Here is a 19,782-nt window from a genome sequence, read left to right as displayed (position 1 = left end):
CTAGGGAGAAAAGCCTCTATATAAAATTTGTCATAACATGGCCATTGTTATGTAATGATACAATTAAAATTAGAATCACTGTATGATCCAGTAATCACATTTGGGGATATTTATCCAAAGAAATTAAAATAAAGATCTCAGAAAGAAAGAAAGAAAGAAAGAAATGCCTGCACTACCATGCACAGCAGCCAAGATGTCCATAAGGAGACAAGATACTGAGTCAGCATCAGTGTCTGTGACTAGACAAGATACTGAGTCAGCTTCAGGGTCCATGAGGAGACAAGATACTGAGTCAGCTTCAGTGTCTGTGACTAGACAAGATACTGAGTCAGCTTCAGGGTCCATGAGGAGACAAGATACTGAGTCAGCTTCAGTGTCCATGAGGAGACAAGGTACTGAGTCAGCTTCAGGGTCCATGAGGAGACAAGATACTGAGTCAGCTTCAGTGTCCATGAGGAGACAAGATACTGAGTCAGCTTCAGTGTCCATGAGGAGACAAGGTACTGAGTCAGCTTCAGGGTCCATGAGGAGACAAGATACTGAGTCAGCTTCAGTGTCCATGAGGAGACAAGATACTGAGTCAGCTTCAGGGTCCATGAGGAGACAAGATACTGAGTCAGCTTCAGGGTCCATGAGGAGACAAGATACTGAGTCAGCTTCAGGGTCCATGAGGAGACAAGATACTGAGTCAGCTTCAGGGTCCATGAGGAGACAAGATACTGAGTCAGCTTCAGGGTCCATGGGGAGACAAGATACTGAGTCAGCTTCAGGGTCCATGAGGAGACAAGATACTGAGTCAGCTTCAGGGTCCATGAGGAGACAAGATACTGAGTCAGCTTCAGTGTCCATGAGGAGACAAGATACTGAGTCAGCTTCAGTGTCCATGAGGAGACAAGATACTGAGTCAGCATCAGTGTCCATGAGGAGACAAGGTACTGAGTCAGCTTCAGTGTCCATGAGGAGACAAGATACTGAGTCAGCATCAGTGTCCATGAGGAGACAAGATACTGAGTCAGCTTCAGGGTCCATGAGGAGACAAGATACTGAGTCAGCATCAGTGTCCATGAGGAGACAAGGTACTGAGTCAGCATCAGTGTCCATGAAGAGACAAGATACTGAGTCAGCTTCAGTGTCCATGAGGAGACAAGATACTGAGTCAGCATCAGTGTCCATGAGGAGACAAGATACTGAGTCAGCATCAGTGTCCATGAGGAGACAAGGTACTGAGTCAGCATCAGTGTCCATGAGGAGACAAGATACTGAGTCAGCTTCAGGGTCCATGAGGAGACAAGATACTGAGTCAGCATCAGTGTCCATGAGGAGTCAAGGTACTGAGTCAGCATCAGTGTCCATGAGGAGACAAGATACTGAGTCAGCATCAGTGTCCATGAGGAGACAAGGTACTGAGTCAGCTTCGTCCATGAGGAGACAAGATACTGAGTCAGCATCAGTGTCCATGAGGAGACAAGATACTGAGTCAGCTTCAGTGTCCATGAGGAGACAAGATACTGAGTCAGCATCAGTGTCCATGAGGAGACAAGGTACTGAGTCAGCATCAGTGTCCATGAGGAGACCAGATACTGAGTCAGCTTCAGTGTCCATGAGGAGACAAGATACTGAGTCAGCTTCAGTGTCCATGAGGAGACAAGGTACTGAGTCAGCTTCAGTGTCCATGAGGAGACAAGATACTGAGTCAGCATCAGTGTCCATGAGGAGACAAGATACTGAGTCAGCTTCAGTGTCTGTGACTAGACAAAATACTGAGTCAGCTTCAGGGTCCATGAGGAGAGAAGATACTGAGTCAGCTTCAGGGTGCATGATGAGATGAGATACTGAGTTAGCTTTAGGGTCCAAGAGTAGACAAGGTGCGGAGTCAGGGTCAGGGTCCATGATGAGACAAGATGCGGAGTCAGCTTCAGGGTCCATGATGGGTGTTGTGGTAGGCACCTGTAGTCCCAGCTACTTGGGAGGCTGAGGCAAGAGAATCACTCATGCCCAAGAGTTTGAGGTTGCTGGGGGTGTGATGCTATGGCAGTCTACTAAGGGCAACATAGTTAAGACTCTGTCTCAAAAATAAAAGAAAAGAAAGAAAACCAGGAAGGCACCTTGAAGACATGATGCTGACTGAAGTAAGCTGGCTAGAGTGCTGCGTGGTTCTACTTAGATGAAGGTCTCTGAGGTAGGAGAGTTCATGGACGCTGAGTACAAAGGTAGCCAGCAAGGCTGGGGTGGGGTGGTGGAGTGGTGGAGAGTTAACCCCGCGAAGGATAAGAGGTTTCTACTACCTAATGGGAGCAGGTGCTGGAGATCTGCTATACAACACTGCCCCCACAGGTAACAGTCAGGAGGGCTGATCTTCTGTGACCACAACAACAAAATATTATTAAGTGTGCATGGGAAACACAGAATCAAACTATTCATTTTGGAAGGGAGAGCTCTCTTGGATGTCACTGATGGGAGCAAGGCTGGTGACATCCGGGCCATCCTGGCCACCGCCTTTCTCTGTTCTTCAGTGTCTTATTTTCACACCTACAACTCTCTCTGCCGAGGGGTGGGAGGCAGGTTGTGCACCCCTGGGTGGTCACTCAGCATTTAGTGAGAGGGTATGTGGGTCAAGAGGTCATTCTACTTAAACGTGCTGGAAATAAAAAAATAAATGAATGCAACAAAGACCAAGGTTCAAAAAAAAAAAAAATATCCCAACTGGCAAGGACATCATTCTGCCTACATGTAGGAGGCAAAAAAAGGCAAGTTCTGGCATCTGGCATCTGGCAGTCTCCTGGCACCAGCGCCCATGGACATTCTCTTGTGACCATGTGTATTTATGCTTCCTGACAAACCATATCAACAGCGCAATGCAAACCTCAAAATGAGACCAAGAAGCCCCCCCTTGATTAACGTAAGTGATAGTTCTTGACTAATTACAGTTAGATGCCTACTCTGTCTCTCTACCTGTTAGACCAAAATGAAGACATTCCATAACTTAATGGCCCAAGAACACCTAATCCATAGCAAAATCATGTTGCCTTTCAACCTCCCTGAACTCCTCAGCATGAGCCCAGGTATTAAAACAAGTCTTGCTGGGGCTTTTTGGATTCTTTGGGAACGTGTGATCCTCATTGCTGTCAAAAGGAATAACCGCTCCAGTGTGGGGGGGTCTTATGGTCTTCATTGGTGGGCACTGCCAGGTGAGCCTCCGTGCAGTGTGGGTGAGATGGTTGCCTACGCTGGATACCAGAATCTACAGCGTGTTTCCCCATTGATCAAAAGGGGCTCCGGACAAAGTCTGAAAATACTTCAGCTGGCAAAGAGGCCTGTCACACACTCTGGAAACAGTTACGTCCTCTGCAGTGTGTGTTCTGTCCTCAGGACCCCATGCTTCTCCATCCTTGAATTTTCGAAAGTACAGTCCTTTGAGAGAAGGTGCTTGTGTGCTCGTTGTCTTTAAAAATAATCCTTCTGGCTGGGTGCGGTGGCTCACGCCTATAATCCCAGCACTCTGGGAGGCCATGGTGGGTGGGTGGATTGCCTGAGCTCAAGTTGTTGAAGACCAGCCTGAGCAAAAGCGAGACCCCATCTCTAAAAAAATAGCCAGGTGCCTACAGCTACTCGGGGGACAGGCAAGAGAATCGCTTGAGCTCAAGAGTTTGAGGTTGCTGGGATGCCACGGCACTCCATGGAGGGCAACAAAGTGAGACTATTCTCAAAAAAAAAAAACCCTTCTGTGTTCACAATGCTTTTCTTAATACAATGGCATCATTTTTATTTTTATTTTTTCAATGAATCTGAACAATGACAAACACTCTTGGAGTAACTGCTGTTAAGGAAGAAATGCTCTCAAAAGTAAGTCAGAAGATGGTTTTGATTAAACTATGCTTCAATTAGGTGTTGAAATGTTTTCTATTAGAAAGCAAAAGGTCACAAAATTTCATACCACCTAAAAGCTATAGTGGAAAATTAATGATGTATGAGAATTCATCTTTTCTTCACATATGACTAAAAGTGAAATATAGAATAACTATAACAGTCTATAAGGTTGAGTATCCATTATAAAAAATATTTGATGTTTCAAATTTCAAGATTTATAGATTTTGGAATATTGTGTATGCATAATGAGATATCTTGGAGCCAGGACCCAAGTCTGAACCACAAACTCATTTTTGTTTATTGTAGCCCTTATCCACATAGCCTGAAAGTAATGTTCAGCCAGTGTTCTCATTTTCTGGATGAAATAAAGTTTTGAACCTTCACATGAGGCCAAGTGTGAAATTTTTCATTTGTGACATCACGCCAATGTTTAAAAGTTTTGGATTTAGGAGTACTTTGATTCTGATTTTCAGATCAGAATCTGAAAAAGGAGCCTCAACCCCTATAATAAAATACAGCTTAAAATCATATTTGTCAGGTTTATATGTTTGAGTATTTTGTTACTCAAACATATAAACCTATTTATATGTTTAGTAACAAACATTTAGTAAATGTTTCACACTGCTGTGAAACAAAATTGAAATCAGCACAGTGGAAAAGTGAGCAGGGAATGAGGTCAGTCTGGAGTGGACAGTGATAAACAGAACCATTGGGTTCTTGGCCAGACCAGAGTGCAGCTTCAAAGACCAGATGCTTTTCTCTGGGGCTTGTATGATACAGAAAGTGGCCACTGCACAAAAACATAACGTGATAGATCCGTTGATCATTTTTCACCAGCACAAATGGCCTAAACAGCAGATACATGCACGTGAGTTTCCTGCCCTCCCTCTGTTAGTGTGGACGTGGTGAAACAGCAATGAGAAGAAAATGATTACAAAATAGATCTGAATGCATATGGGAGTAACTTGCAATGTCTAAGTGAATCAGTCCCTATTTCAGTTAGTGACCCAGGGACATTTTCTATTCCTCAAAATCACGTCCCTCTTATAGTTGAAAATCAGATTCAACAAGCCATCACTAGTCAATGAATTCAAACCTATTGCTGAATTACAAAGAAAACGTATACTCAATCTTCTTTGTAGAAACTATGCCTTTAATAAGCTCTTGAGAAAAAAATGTGACCTTCTTAGAGTAGAAAACCGATTCAGACTCACAAGTCATGTCATCTAAAAGAAGAAGAATCCTGGGGAAAATCAAAAAACATGTATTTACATGCCTCAGAGGAACTTCCAGTGAAGAAACTCTTCATGTGTGTTCCTTCTACTCAAACTTAAAAAATAAAAAAGTATTTTTATGCTTTTAGCTGTTTATTTTTGAGAATGCTGTTTGATTAACTATATTAACAAGACAGGCTTTAGAAAAGACTTAAGCAAGAGGGTCTTTTCAGACTGGGCAGCTGGGAGACAGGGTTCCGTGTCAGAGCTGGTGACCCAGCAGAAAATACTGGAAAAGGCACATTTATAAGCTGTGCATCCCGTGTCTGAGTTGGGAGTGAGATAATATAAAACTTGGCTTCCTTTTCCCCTGAATATATATCGAGTAAGGAAGGCTACAGGAGGCCCCTCTGCCATGCACATTTGGGGAATTCCTAGAAGCGAGAAAACACAAAAGAGAAACTGCCTGCTGCCTAAAAGAAAATGTGCAAAGCCAAACACGTTCAAGGTTAAAAGCAAGAACGGTGTTTCTCCTACATCTTCAAGGAAGCTTGCTTATGCAGAAAAAAATGAGATTGTGGTTCAGTCCTGGAACACGGGAGCCCTTTCAGACACTCTACCATTCAGGAGAGAATCGTGAGGTTTCTCTCCAGGAGACATTCTCCCCGAAGCTTCTGCTTCTATGAGCTGTTTGCCTACCGCAGCTGAGGGACTGGATGCTAATTAGGAACCCGGGTTGGCCTGAGCCACAGCTGGGAAGGAGGCTCTGTTGTCACTGAATTGCGTTGGTGGCATAAGGTCACGTGTCTCAGCCTCCATTTCACTCCTTAGGTAGCTGGAGACGTGTGAACTGTGCATGCCCATTCCCTGTAGCACACCTTGTACCCCTGATAGCTCCTTAAACAGCTCCAAACAGCAGCCACACGAAGCTCTTTACGAGTGCTAAGTCACACCCCACAGCAATGTGGGGGAGCTCCTGGAGAGCCTCCCCAGGAGGGGCCCTGGCTGGAAGCCTTCTCTGAGGTCTTCTCTCGTGCTCTAGAAAGACACCCTTCTAGCAGTTTGGACAAAAAGCAAACTAGCAAAGCTTAACTAGAATACTTCATACAAAGCCTCTGCATTTCTGTGTCTTCTCAGATTCAGAAAGACGGTAACGTCCTCGCTGTTTAAATGTTACATTATTAAGCAGCACAGCATGCAGGGGCCGGAAGGAAAAAACTAGAGATCTTGGTCTTTGCACATCTGGAGTCACACAGGCCAATTTTGCGCCTGGACGCTGATACACTTATTAGTCATTGAAGCCTCTGGCAGTTCATTTTCTTTTCTTTTCTTTTTTTTTTCTCTATACATGTTCATGTGTTTATTTGGTTTCCACTTTTTGCCTTCACAAAATTAAAGTGGCTTAAAATTTAATAATAATGTTTAAGATAGGACTAGAAACAAAAACTTCGTAAAGAATGAACGAAGATAAATACATTTTGAAAAGAAATCAGATGATTGCTGCAACGAAATATGGAGCAGTAATAATAATAATGCCAAAAAGTAACATTCACATGGTCAGATAAAGAGTATGTCTGTCATAGAATGCTTTGACGCTGAGATTCAGTGTGGAATCATTGGTTAACTTCTTTTTTTTCCAAAGTTTTAAAAAATAGAGAATATTTATTTTTATAAATAAAATTAGAAGATAATTTAAAAAAAAGATCATGCCAAATCTTATAGACAATAGAAAAAGAAGAAATACTTAAAAATCATTCTACTTCACCTGGATATACCTGATATTAAAATTGGAAAAAATATATTATTATAAAGGGAAATTATAAACATATTTCCCTTATAAATGAGGATGCACTATCCTAAACAACATATTAACAAGTTGAATTAAAAATTATTGTTCAAATAATGTACTTTGGTCAAAATTAAATCCAACTTGTGTGAGAATTAGTCATTATTCTGGCAGTTCTTTCTTTTTTTTTTTTTTCCAGCTTTGGGCCAGGGCTGGGTTTGAACCCACCCCTTCGGTATATGAGGCCAGCACCCTACTCCTTTGAGCCACAGGTGCCACCCCTCTGGCAGTTCTTTATAATGAAATTGTCTGTCTGTGTACAAGGGTTAGATTTCCTATAATCATGGAAATTGTGTATTCCCTGTGCAATTTTTGTCTGTAATAGTTTATGAAAGTATGAAGCTATAAGTGCTGTGTGAAAGCACTCTTCAGAACATTTCTATGGGATAGAGTTCAAATAATTTCTAGACTTCATTGTAATTACTATCTTCCAAGAAGCAATATTCCATCTAACTTTTTATATGTATTAAAAACTTTTCCCATTGGTGTGAAATAATTTATAAATTGCATTTATGGTCTCAGTTCTTTATGTCCAAAGGATTTAGTTTAGATAAAAAAGACATTAATTTTTGCATGAACTCACTGGTAGGAACAAAGCAAGAAAAGGAAGTGATTAGAACTGTATGAAATAGGGACATTTTCACGGTCATCGTATATTCTTAAGTACAAGATAAATAGGGTCTTCCGTTTATGATTTTTCTTTCTATTTTCCCGTGTCTTATACATTATAATGATAATGCATTGCTTTAAATAAAGAAACATTTTATACCTACTTTGTGAGGATGATATTGTAAGATGGAACAGGCCTTAGGTCAGTTCATAGATTTTCTAATTTTCATCAAAAATCCCAAGAAACAAGCTCCTTATAAAGGCAGACAGTGCCTGAAATTTGAGTATTTCCAAAGGGAAAAATGTCCCTAAACCAGGTCTAGTTTCTTTGCATGGCACACCAATTTTGGTTTGTGTTTCTGCTTTTACAAAGCAACACCGAATTTGAATAAAATTAGAAGGGGAAAGTGGCAGTGATATAGAGTCTGGAAGTCTCTCCTCTCCAAATCCAGTGTTGAATCTGGATCCCAGAGCTGGGTGTGGGGCCTGGTGGAGGTGTCTGGGGCCTGGCAGCAGACCCCTCATGCAAGGTCTTGTAATGAGCGTGTTCTGGCTCAGTGAGGGTCTGCTGAGAATTCATGGTTGAAAGGAGCCTGGCAGCTCCCCTCCCCATGTTGTTCCTCCTGCTCCCAGTTGCCTTCCTGAAGCCATCCAGGAGCAGGTGCCGGCAAAGCCCTTCTTGTGTAGCCTACAGAGCTCTGAGCCAAAAGGAACTCCTTTTTCCATAAATCACCTGCCTCAGCTATTCCCTTTATAGCAACACAGGCAGACTAAGACAGGTTGGCAACTTAAACGTGCCCCCCTCTAACAAAGTCCATTTCAGAAATCTCTCTACCCTCCAGCAAAATTGAGACCTAGAAAAACTAAGTATTGCTTCTTACTTTTGAACACAGTTTCTCTCTGAAGATGATAAGCTCTTTCAGACCTCAATCAGTACAGCCATTACAAATTCCATCCACAGACTTGTTCTGTGCTTCTGAAAGGGGACGAATAGTATATACCGTATGTTTTTTTAATTTCTTGTAATTAATATGTTTTTAAAAAGGTGAAATGTATTAGGAAAAAAACTATTCACTTTTCAGAATCTTAAAGCAGTCTCAAATATTTTAAATAAGCCCTAAATTAAAAAAAAACTATAAAGATGTAAAAGGGCTAAAAGATAATTAAAAAATATACAAACAAAATAGATACTCAGGATAATAGACACACAAGTGATTTAATATGTTGTTTGGCTTTGTTAAATTGCCTTTTAAGTTAGTTTTTATAATAAGATAAGGAATTATAGAATGCATTTTAGACAGTCACTAAAAGGTAAACTATTTTATAATACCTCACTTAATTAGATGAAATATTATATTGGAAGTTATTTTGCAAGCTAGGAAGAGCTACTGAGCAGTAATGTGACCAATATTGGTTTCCTTACAGTGAAGGATAAATGAGACATTATTAAGTCCTTGTAGGAGAAATATTAAATTCAGGTGTCAAAATAATTGGAATGTTTTTATTAACAATTTTTTTTTTTTTTTTTTGTAGAGACAGAGTTTTCACTTTATTGCCCTCGGTAGAGTGCCGTGGCATCACACAGCTCACAGCAACCTCCAACTCTTGGGCTTAAGCGATTCTCTTGCCTCAGCCTCCCGAGTAGCTGGGACTACAGGCGCCCGCCACAACGCCCGGCTATTTTTTGGTTGCAGTTTGGCCGGGGCTGGGTTTGAACCCGCCACCCTCTGCATATGGGGCTGGCGCCCTGCTCACTGAGCCACAGGCGCCGCCCTAACAATTTTATTATAAATATATGAATACCCTCAATTCATTAAATATGACGAAGTGCAACCCTCGTCCTCCCAGTGCTTTGTCTGAAAATGAGAGCGTGTGAAGTGCTGGGCAGGAGCAGTGAAGCTTGCAGAGCAGCTTTTACCTTGGTAGACGAAGTGGAAGCCCCGGGCAGAGGCCCCGCTCTTTGCACTGAATCGGAGCAGAATTTGATTCGACGTAGCCAAAGGTAAGGTTTCACCTGTAAAGTAAAAACAGAGATAATCCCTGGGATCTATGAAATACACAGCCTTGAAGAGGACAATAGTATTTTGGAAGATAATAATGAACTTGAAATTTTGTATTCAAGTTTTGAGCCTTAAAAATATTGGGGGCTTAAGACCCCAATATATCATTTTTATAAAGATTTTTAAACTGTTCTAGCTTGTGCATTCTATTAAAATACAGGGTACTCATTTCACTTTCGCTTTATTTTGAAGAAAGCATCCAAATGGTCTTACTGACTGGTACAGGAGACAGGACTGCAGAAAGCATTAAAACTCAGGAAGAGTCACTTTACGTGGATAATTACCTGTTAGGATTTTACTTAAAATCAAGTAAATGTCTCTGAATGTAAAGCTGAGTGAAGCAAAAAAAAAAAAAAAAAAAAAACCTTAATTGATTGATAAAAAGTCTGAAGTATATTTTTAGCCCTTTAAAGTACACACAGGTGGGGGAGAGTCTGTTTCAGGCACTGTGGAGAGGCCCATGGGTTGGCTGAAGCTTCTGGGGGAGAATGAGTGACTATGTAATAGCACATTGAATATGCGCCCTCGGGTGCGTTCTCAGACATGACATCACCCAACCTTGCTAGAAAATAACAAACACGGACCCTGAGACTTTTGGTTAACAAGAAAACAGTGAACAATTGTAAATAACCAAATCTTAACCTTCCCTGGCCAAAGGTTGTGATGCAAATACCTTAGTTGGTAAAAATAACTTGGGAGGTTCACTCAGTAAATCATGAAAATGCAACAATAGTACAAATAAGGGCTGGTCACCTACTTAATGGCCATTAAATAAACTGTGCCACATACTTCAACAATTCAGAACTCAAAGGAATCACATTTGATGTCTACAGTGGACCCCAAAGTCACCCTTCACAGTGGGAAATTTCTAGCTGAAGGTATGTTTATTTATAAAATATTCACTATGAAGTTTTACAAAGAGGTGGCTGAATGTACATAATAGTATGTAAAAATTTTGCAAAATTCTTTAACAGATATTTTGTAAATAAAAGAAATTTTAGCTAAAATTTCCCATTTCCCCTACATATGATAAATTTATGGGTGACTCTTGGGATGCCCTCTCTTTATGTTTTTGATAGGGAAAGATGTCTGTGTCATTCTAAAGAATGGGACAAAAAATAAGTTGTGAAATCATACCCCGTGTTTGATGAGGTCTCATATATGTTCCCATGGGTGCAAATGTGCAAAAATCTCTGCGTGTCTGTGCACGTGGGCACCTATGCATGTGTGGATAGAAGTGATCTCTACATGTTTGCATTTATAGGTTTGGAATACTTTAGACTAAAATGTTAATAGCTTTTCTCTCCAGTTGGAATAGAAAATAAATGTATAAGATAATTTATTATCTCTTTGGGTATTTGCCTCTTTTACTGAGGTAAGTACTATATTTCCCACAATTTTAGCAAGTAAAATGATAAAGGCAGATGGTTTTACATAGGAGATAATTAATACTTTTTAAATATGGCATGTAAAATAAGATTATCTCAAACACACATTAAAATTCAAAGATGATTAAATTTCTCACTAAAATGAAGGCAAAGAAATAGGCAAGTTTAAAATTAATCACCCTAGCTATCTAAATGGAATTAACTGCAAAAATATTTGAAGGTTTACCTGAATGAGACCCTGAGAGTGAGCTGAGAAGTCTGGCCTGCACGTGTGTTCCATCAAATAACTCTGCCAGGTCGTTCAGAGCCGTCTGGAAATAGGCGAACTGTCCAAACACCACTGTGAAATAAAAAGAATGGGGTGGACAATATATTTTAAGAAATGCAGTGGGGATTTGGTTGTACTACTCTACATTTACTGATTGACTCAAAGGTTGATTGTCCTAAGAATCTTGTAAAATAATAATTATTAACTTATTTTCCTTGCTTTCTAAGCTTTCATTTGATTAAATACTTTCATTTTGCTTCTTGGTCTTTTGTTACGTTGAGGACTGTTTTGTTCCTTTAATAAATAGTACATTAAGACAGTGTTAGAAGAATATCTATAAAGGTATTCATTTATTTTTGAGCAATCAGTGATATTTCATTCAATGAAAAAAGAAGGAGAGAGGTCAAGCCCCAGGATGATTTGATGAGATATTTAAAATTCTTTACAAAAGGTTACCATAACACCAGATCATACTAACACACGGCCAAATTGATATTAATTCATTTAAACACATGATTTAGCAATATATAATAGGAAGGGCTCATTGCTCCACTCCATAATTTTATTTATCTTACAGGTTATGTCAGTTATGTGAACACACCTTCTTCAGATACGATAAAATTACATATTTTATGACCTTGGATGTAATCAGTGCTTGTGTATCTGAATTGACAACACAGAGGGGCTTTGTAATATTTAGAAAAACCTGTGATTTAGTATTTATTTATAAGCAATGAGCAACTAACTCTTTCTTAGGTATGTGTAAGGTTAGCACTGAAATCATTCTGAATCATGAGCAGGAAGAAAGGGAGGGCATGTCCGAATTCTAACAGAAGGAATCACCGTCGGTGTCAGTACAGTGGTGGCCGTCCACCTCTAATGGCACGTGTGTCTGTGTGAGCACATGCATACATGGACAGGTGCTTATGTAACGGAATCTATACAGGTGTATAATGTAGCAGGTGTTTTGAGAATTTACGACTTCCCAGAGAGAGAAATGCAAAGGAGAAATGTAGGCAAAGTGGATTAGAAGAAGCTTAAAAAGACGGTTTCTTGGGGATGAGAGAGGAAGAGGAAGTTGTGATTTCTCTACACTTTTCACATACACAAGCCTTCTCTACCCCATCACCTCCAAAATTAATTAAATATTTAGCATGTTTGAGGCTGAATGCTTGGATCTTTCTTCTAATTAGTGAATTATACATACATGGTTCCTACTTGTCTTAAAATGTTTTGTGAGCATTAACTCTACACTAGAAACTACAAATAAAGGAACAGAAAGATATGAACATTGTCCCAGGACGTTAGCAACTGGGAACATGCAGCTCCTTCTGGAGATTGGCCACAACTTCCCTACCTTGGGTCATTGAACTGGGCTCCAACCTGTGACTGATACTCAACCCAAAAGAGCAAACTCATTGGCTAAAAGAAAGTAACTGCCCAGTGCTGTCTGTGCTGCAGCTGGAAACAGTGTAGCTGTGATGAGAAGGGTTTGGGGGATGTCAGCCTTCGGGATAGCCAATGTTTCATGGGGATAAGGGGCATGGTTGCTAGTCCTCCAAGAATTCTTTGTGTATGAACAGAACAAAAGAAATTATTTCAGTGAGTAAAGTGAATATGAAGAGCATGAGTTCTGGAGGTGACAAGTGGGACAGGTGGTCTGGAGGTGACAACTGGGGCAGATGGTCTCCAGGTGACAACAGGGGCAGGTGATCTGGAGGTGAAAAATGGGGCAGATGACCTGGAGGTGACAAGTGGGGCAGGTGGTATGGAGGTGACAACTGGGGCAGATGGATGGTCTGGAGGTAACAAATGGGCAGATGACCTGGAGGTGACAAGTGGGACTGGTGGTCTGGAGGTGACAACTGGGACAGATGGTCTGCTTTGGTTAATGGGGTATGAAAAGAGGAGGAATTGGGTGGCAAAGACTAATAGCAAAGGGTGGGAATGAAAGGAAAATTGGGACTTCTGAATACCTTAGTATCACTTCCCACTGGGGGATGGTGCTGACAGGACAGGTGGGGCCCTCCCTACCTGGCTGTGGTTCCATCAGCCACTGTGTTTGGGCTGTTCATCTGCCTCACACCCCACTCCATGAGTATGTCAGGGTCACAGACTATATTTTATTCATCTTTGTGTCCCTGGCACATCCCACAATTTTTGAATTAATTGTTTAATTAGTCAGTAAATGTCTGACTAAGAGACAGTATGGAAAGGGGGAGAGAATAATACAGGCAGAATGAATTTTCATCAAGGATTCAGTGTAACCATGTTATTCCAAACTAAAGGTTTCTGCACAGAGAAACTAGGAGAATCTGCGTCACTACACATTTCACACTGGGAATTCACAGTCAGTATTTAGGGTAGGAACATGACCTTTTGTTCTGTGATGCTTAACTGTGCTGTGATAACAATAAAAATTTGTACTCAGCCAAAATTAAGGAATAATGCTGCTACATCCCTTTGAGATAGGTATGGTTTGTTGTGTATACAGAAAGGGAAAGTTTTAAAAGGAATTTTGATGATAAAGTAAATGGAGAATGTTCTTGAGCATTTAGGTGAAAAGATGTATTTCATTCAAATACACAATTAAGGCTGAGGTTAAATAAGAAACATTAGTAGAGAGAATCTGGGCCAGCTTAAAGCTTTGTATCTAGACACAGTTTTAAGTATTGTTGTCCACGTATCACAACAAAGAAAGCACACATATGCAGGAGAGGTTTTCATGGGATTTTAAGAGGCTTGTGAATAATAAGAGAAGTTTACGGAAGTCACGTGTTTCCCAAATACTAGCTTCTTACCCAGAAAATAACTTTCTTGTCATGAATTAAAATGCATTCCCACATTTGAATTTTTATCTGCTTTTTATTCTGACAAGTGATTGCCATTATAATAAAAAGAAAAACCTCAACTGTACAGGGTTTTTAATATTACTATTGGAGAAAAGGAAATAGTCTACAACATGGCAAATGCTAAATTCTGGCTTACTCCAGAAAAGAATCCAATACGGGATAAAATTTTCCTGGTTGAGAGTGGGTGTGCACACTGAGGAGGTCATGTACAGAACCCCCAAGGAGGCTGCTCTAGAGATTAAGTCACTCTGGAAAACTTGTTCAAATTTGGAGCAAAACTCAGAAAGTTGGGTTTCCCCGTGAAATAGGATTCTGCCTGCTTCCTACATCTCCGAGCACACAAAAGTTGGCTCAGGTGATTCCCATCATGACCCGATTTATGATTTTTTGCGTAAGCAGTGCACAGAGATGCACCATGCCCTCCCAGCCCACACGTCCCTTCCCAATCCTCCTTCCACATAAAAACCACCAACTGAGAGGATGAGTTTGGAGAAAAATAAGAACAAGGCCAGATCAATTCTCTTCTTATTCTGGATCAGAAACCTTGAAAGGAATTTGAACATGTCATGTCACAATGGTAAACAATAATATTGTAATGAACATGGCGTGGGCAGAACATTTTTAGAAAGCTTGCTACTTAAATGCAACTTGTCTTCTTTTATATTATTATTTATTGTCCTAAGAGCTAGAATACAGGCTCATAAAATGGCAGAAAAATTGAATAGGGAAAAGAAATATGGGAATAAATTAACAATAAATTCTTACCAAACTCCTTTGGCACAGTTATGGAATAGAGACACACTTGACCAGCTGTGTAATTATGAGGGTAGTTTGGTGATAAAACTACCCCTTCCGACCCCACGTACTGACCTCCACAGGGTGCTGAAAATAAAACCAACCAAGAATTACATTGTGCATAACAGCACTGTGAGTGACAGGTGAACTAAAGCCAACTATCACCAAATAAGTGAGCAGCATGCCATGTTTATTTAAAAACTTAACTAAATATTAAAGTTAAAATCTCCTTTCACATTGGTATCAAAGTAACAGAAAAATAAAATAAAGAATTTACCAGTTTAGAATTAAAGTGATTCAATTTACCTACCTAATACTATTTTCAAGATCTGTCTCAGGCATGTTAAAATAATAAAGAAAATAGCTATAATAATAATATCTCTAATACAGCAATAATAAAACAGATTCAATATAGATATGATTAAATTACTTTAAAAAGTCTCCCTGGTGTGGTTGATATCAATTGCCACATTAACTTAAGAGATACAAAGATTATTTCAGTTTTCTATTGTTTTTATATTTATATGAGACTGAAAAGAACATAATTTGCTTTTTAAATTTTTTGGTTTTAACTTTTCATCTCACTGGTTCAGTTACAGATAAACATATATAATATCTAATGCTTCTGGGGTATTTTCCTGAGTTCTATTCAAAACTAAAAGAGGCCATTTCTAGAAAGGTAGGGCAGATAAAATAAGCAAGCTCAGAGTGTGTGTGTGTGTTGATTTTTTTCTGATTTTCTTATCTACTTTGGTGTTGCTTTGGCTGAGGACAAAATGCTGTAGCACAGATGTCCCAAACGCTTTTATCCTCATCTTATATTAACACAGACATTCAATTAAACCAAGTCACTTTATATCCAGTCTTTAAATTAAATCATCAATACTTCAATTCCCCATATTTTTACATAAGGAAGGTTCCAGGCCACCCATCTCTTTAGCTGTAGAGCAGTGACCAGACAGAAGTCACTTAACTTCCATGCTATCTGTCACCACACTGGCTATAACCTGACTACACTTACTATCTTAGATCAGTGATTCTCAACCTGTGGGTCATGACCCCTTTTTAACAATGAAAATACATGGTGGCATTAGGAAGGTTGAGAACCACTGCCTTAGATGAACCTTTGCTCATTTTAATACAGACTTATTTCCAGTGTTCCAGAAACTTTATATTTCTATAGATCATTTCTTCTTTTCTTTGTATAGTACTTCAAGTTGCTGTTTTAATTTTCTTTTCTTTTCTTTTCTTTCTTTCTTTTTTTTTTTTTGCAGTCATTTCTTTTTGAGCTAGCAATTCAGAAGCATCATGGAAAAAACTCAGAAATTAGAAATAACATCTTTAATCTTTGAATGTTAATTAGTACACTGTTAAATCCTAATTGATGCACAGAACATTCTCCAAGATTAATAAAACTTCTAAGAGTATGGTAATGCTAAGGTTAAGGCATTTTGCTAATGATTCATCAAGAGATTTCTCAAATATATGCATTACAATGGCTTGAAAAAGTTAAGTCATATTGCAAAAATCAATGGAAAACTGCTCAAACATCTGACAGCTTTGATCTGTTTATGATCAACTAGTAGAGATTTCACTTAATTAGACTAAGCTAAGCCTTCATGCTAACGTCTTAATTCAGAATCATGTTATCATTCCAAAGACATTTGCATATACTTTTTTATAATTTTAAATAGCAAAAAATGTATTTTATTTTCACTTTTAGATGAAGGATATTTCTGTAGCTCAGCTCCAAAGTGGCAGATTTCTACCAGATTGCTGGGAGACTTCCTCCACCAAGGTAGGTGTATCACTTGATTTTTATTTCCTCTCATTTCCCATGTAAATTCAACCAGTTTATTTCAGAATTATCTTTTCATTTTCCTCAAAGTCTTAATATTGATTTAAAAAGTCAGCACAAGTAAAAAAAATGGAAATTTTTTTATTTTAGTCATTATAAAGTTCAAGCAATTCATTTTATAAATACCCTCCTTACACACACACACAAAGTCAATTTCAAATTTTAAGCAAGAGTTACGAATGAAAAGCAGAAATAAATCATCACCAGCACAAAATTTTGATGCCCAAATCATTAGAGATGGTAAACATTCTCACCAGGGACATCTTCGGATGCATTTTTTGAAGGATAGCTACAAAGACTTATGTAGCCAAGGATAGAATAAGAATAAGCCAAGTATATCATCTCAGGACAACAGAGGATTTTTATTTTGTTGGGACAGAGTCTCACTGTGACATCACAGCTCACAGCAACCTCAACTCTTAGGCTCAAGAGATCCTCCTGCCTCAGCCTCCCAAGTAGCTAGGACTATAGGTGCTCACGGCAATGCCCAGTTAGGTTTTCTATTTTTAGTAGAGAAGGGGTCTCGCTCTTGCTCAGGCTGGCCTTGAACTCCTATGCTCAAGTGATCCTCCTGCCTTGATCTCCCAGAGTGCTAGGATTAGAGGCCGCAGCCACTGAGCTTGGCCATAAAGATACATTTTTTAAGTCAGAAGACGAAATGAGAGAAATATGATGTGGCACTTTGGTTCTTTACTCCCTTGAGAAACTGTGCTTAATTCTATATATTCTTCCTCAGCCTTAAAAGGGAAGCACCAAAACTACATAATATGTTTCAGACACGACCAAACATCTGTGAAATTGAGAAAAATAGGTAGAGAATATATATTTAATATTTAATCATTGTTATGTCTGTTTTACTGTGCTAATATGAGAAACAAGGGATATCCTCATATTAGAAATTATTTTATAGTAATGCTATAACAGAAAAAACATGTGCTTACTCTCTGGTAATTGTGGTGTTAGATCATTTCCTAAATGAGTAAAGATGTGCACCAGCATTCCCTGCAGATGGTAACAACAGCCCCGCTCATCCATCAGAGTTAATTTACACACACACACACCCTTCTTACGTAATGGCAACAATACACAATCACATTGAATAAACACACACAACAAAACAAAAAAACCCTGTCAAACAGAAGCTATTCTGACCCTTCGAGGATCTCCACACAGTTCCAATTTCAGTTCTAAATATATAGCAAACCACAATGAACAAAAATTATAGGCTATAAATGAATAACCAGGAAAAAAATATAGCATGCATGTAAAGCAAACTGGTCCAAAATGCACTGTCTGAATCCAATAATATAGACACTCTCAAAATGTGCAGAAGAGAGCAAAGTGCCCAAGTTCTCCTGGTGACCTGAATGAATCACAGATGTTGATATACACATGACACGTGCTGCTCCCACAGGCGGTCCATGTACGCAGAGACCGTGATCTCTGCTCTGAAGATCAGAACAACAAGTCCGTTTACATGTGAACAGAACAGCACACCAATTCTTCACACATCTTCCAATGCGCAAGAAACACTCCATGACTTAAAATTGTATAATAAATATATTGTCCAGTGTGACAACCATTAACAGGTTACAGTTGGTTTTTCATTAAAAATGACTGATTAATTCACTGACACTAAGCACATATATTAAGTTCTTACTATGTACCAACAACTATTGCTGGGTCCAGACAGACGCAGGTCCCCTAACTTGAAAGCTCTCAGGGTCATAAAAAAGATGAACTTAGAAACACTGAAATGGCAGAGCATGTAAGGGAATTGTTTTTGTTTATCATTTCATTTTTTGTTTATGTGTTTGTTTCTGTTTGTACATGTACTGATTTTTTTAAAACACCTAAAAAGGTTGTCAGTCCTGTTGTTAGGCTGTCTTGAGGAAAATGTTTGTTTTATAAGTTCAATTTATCAAGTGGAATTGGGTCTTTGAATTTATCCTACAACTATGCTGCAGATCCATTGCTCTTGAACAAACCAGGGGTTTCTAACTTTCCTTCTTTCTTCTTCGTCTTCTTGATAAAATACACATCACACAAAGAGTAAAGGGTATAAGTCACATGTCCACAGCTTCTGCCTGTGGAGACTCCCGTGAAACCACCACCTGGATTCAGATGCAGAGTGTGGCACAGCTGAAGTCTGCCCCCGCCTCCTCTTGGTTCACACCCAGTGGGCAGCTGCTGTCTGACCTGTCACCATTCTTCAACCATTCTTCAAGGTCCACCTGACTCAGAAGATGCAACTTTACTAATTTAATCTCTAATTAAGAAATTACAAACTATTAATGTTTGGGGGGAAAATAACACATCCATTCACACACAGTGGAACTTCTATAGTTGACCGCTCCCTGCATTGACCACCCCCTTAAGTTCTACCGTACTTAATTTTTTCTCTCTGTGTATATACACATACAGACACATATTTTTATATACATTTTACATACATGATTACATATATATATATAGAGAGAGAGAGAGAAAAGCAACTATAGAAAGCTCATTATGATTCTTTATGTATTATAGATCAGGTCTAGAATACATCGAGAAACAGAAGTTAAAAATGTCAGTCTGAGTGAAGGACAAATATTGTCATCTAGAAACCCATGAGAATGGCTAATATACTGCTAAATTAAACAATCGAGGAATGTCAAATTCCGTGCCCTCTCGGCAACCGACCCCCAGATTAGAGGAACGCAGGACTGAGATGTGAAACCATTCTTTAAATGAGATTTTGCATTCAAAAGGCAAGTCCTGCCTCAGAGAGCCTGTGTCCTTCCACACCTACCATGGCAAGAAGGCAGCGCCCGGTTCCAGGAGGGTTTCCCGTCGGCTCCAATCACACACATGATGGACGAGGGGTCCACTACCTTGTACCCAGAGTCACACTGGTACGTGACGGTCGAGCCGAGTTTGAAGTCTGCTCCAATTCTTGTGCCATTCATTATATTTCCAGGGTCAAAACAAGCTTCCCGGGGCTTCTCTGAGGGGAAAGGAAGGTGGAGCCCATGAGAGCAGC

The 19,782-nt window shown here is 39.5% G+C and overlaps 1 protein-coding gene across 2 annotated transcripts in view; it reads right to left on the bottom strand.

Moving 5' to 3' along the window:
- Positions 1–19,782, bottom strand: part of CSMD1 (CUB and Sushi multiple domains 1) — a 1,787,407-nt gene that overhangs the window by 192,333 nt on the left and 1,575,292 nt on the right. For both annotated transcript variants that reach the window (XM_053598050.1, XM_053598051.1), the window contains exons 30-33: positions 19,552–19,746; positions 14,870–14,986; positions 11,211–11,324; positions 9,455–9,550 (exon numbers count right to left, since the gene is read on the bottom strand). In XM_053598050.1, the coding sequence (XP_053454025.1) occupies positions 9,455–9,550; positions 11,211–11,324; positions 14,870–14,986; positions 19,552–19,746 (522 nt within the window). The remainder of the gene's footprint in view (positions 1–9,454; positions 9,551–11,210; positions 11,325–14,869; positions 14,987–19,551; positions 19,747–19,782) is intronic.

Source organism: Nycticebus coucang, chromosome 7, assembly GCF_027406575.1.
Source record: "Nycticebus coucang isolate mNycCou1 chromosome 7, mNycCou1.pri, whole genome shotgun sequence".
Taxonomy (NCBI): domain Eukaryota; kingdom Metazoa; phylum Chordata; class Mammalia; order Primates; family Lorisidae; genus Nycticebus; species Nycticebus coucang.
This window is presented reverse-complemented; position numbering and strand designations above follow the sequence as displayed.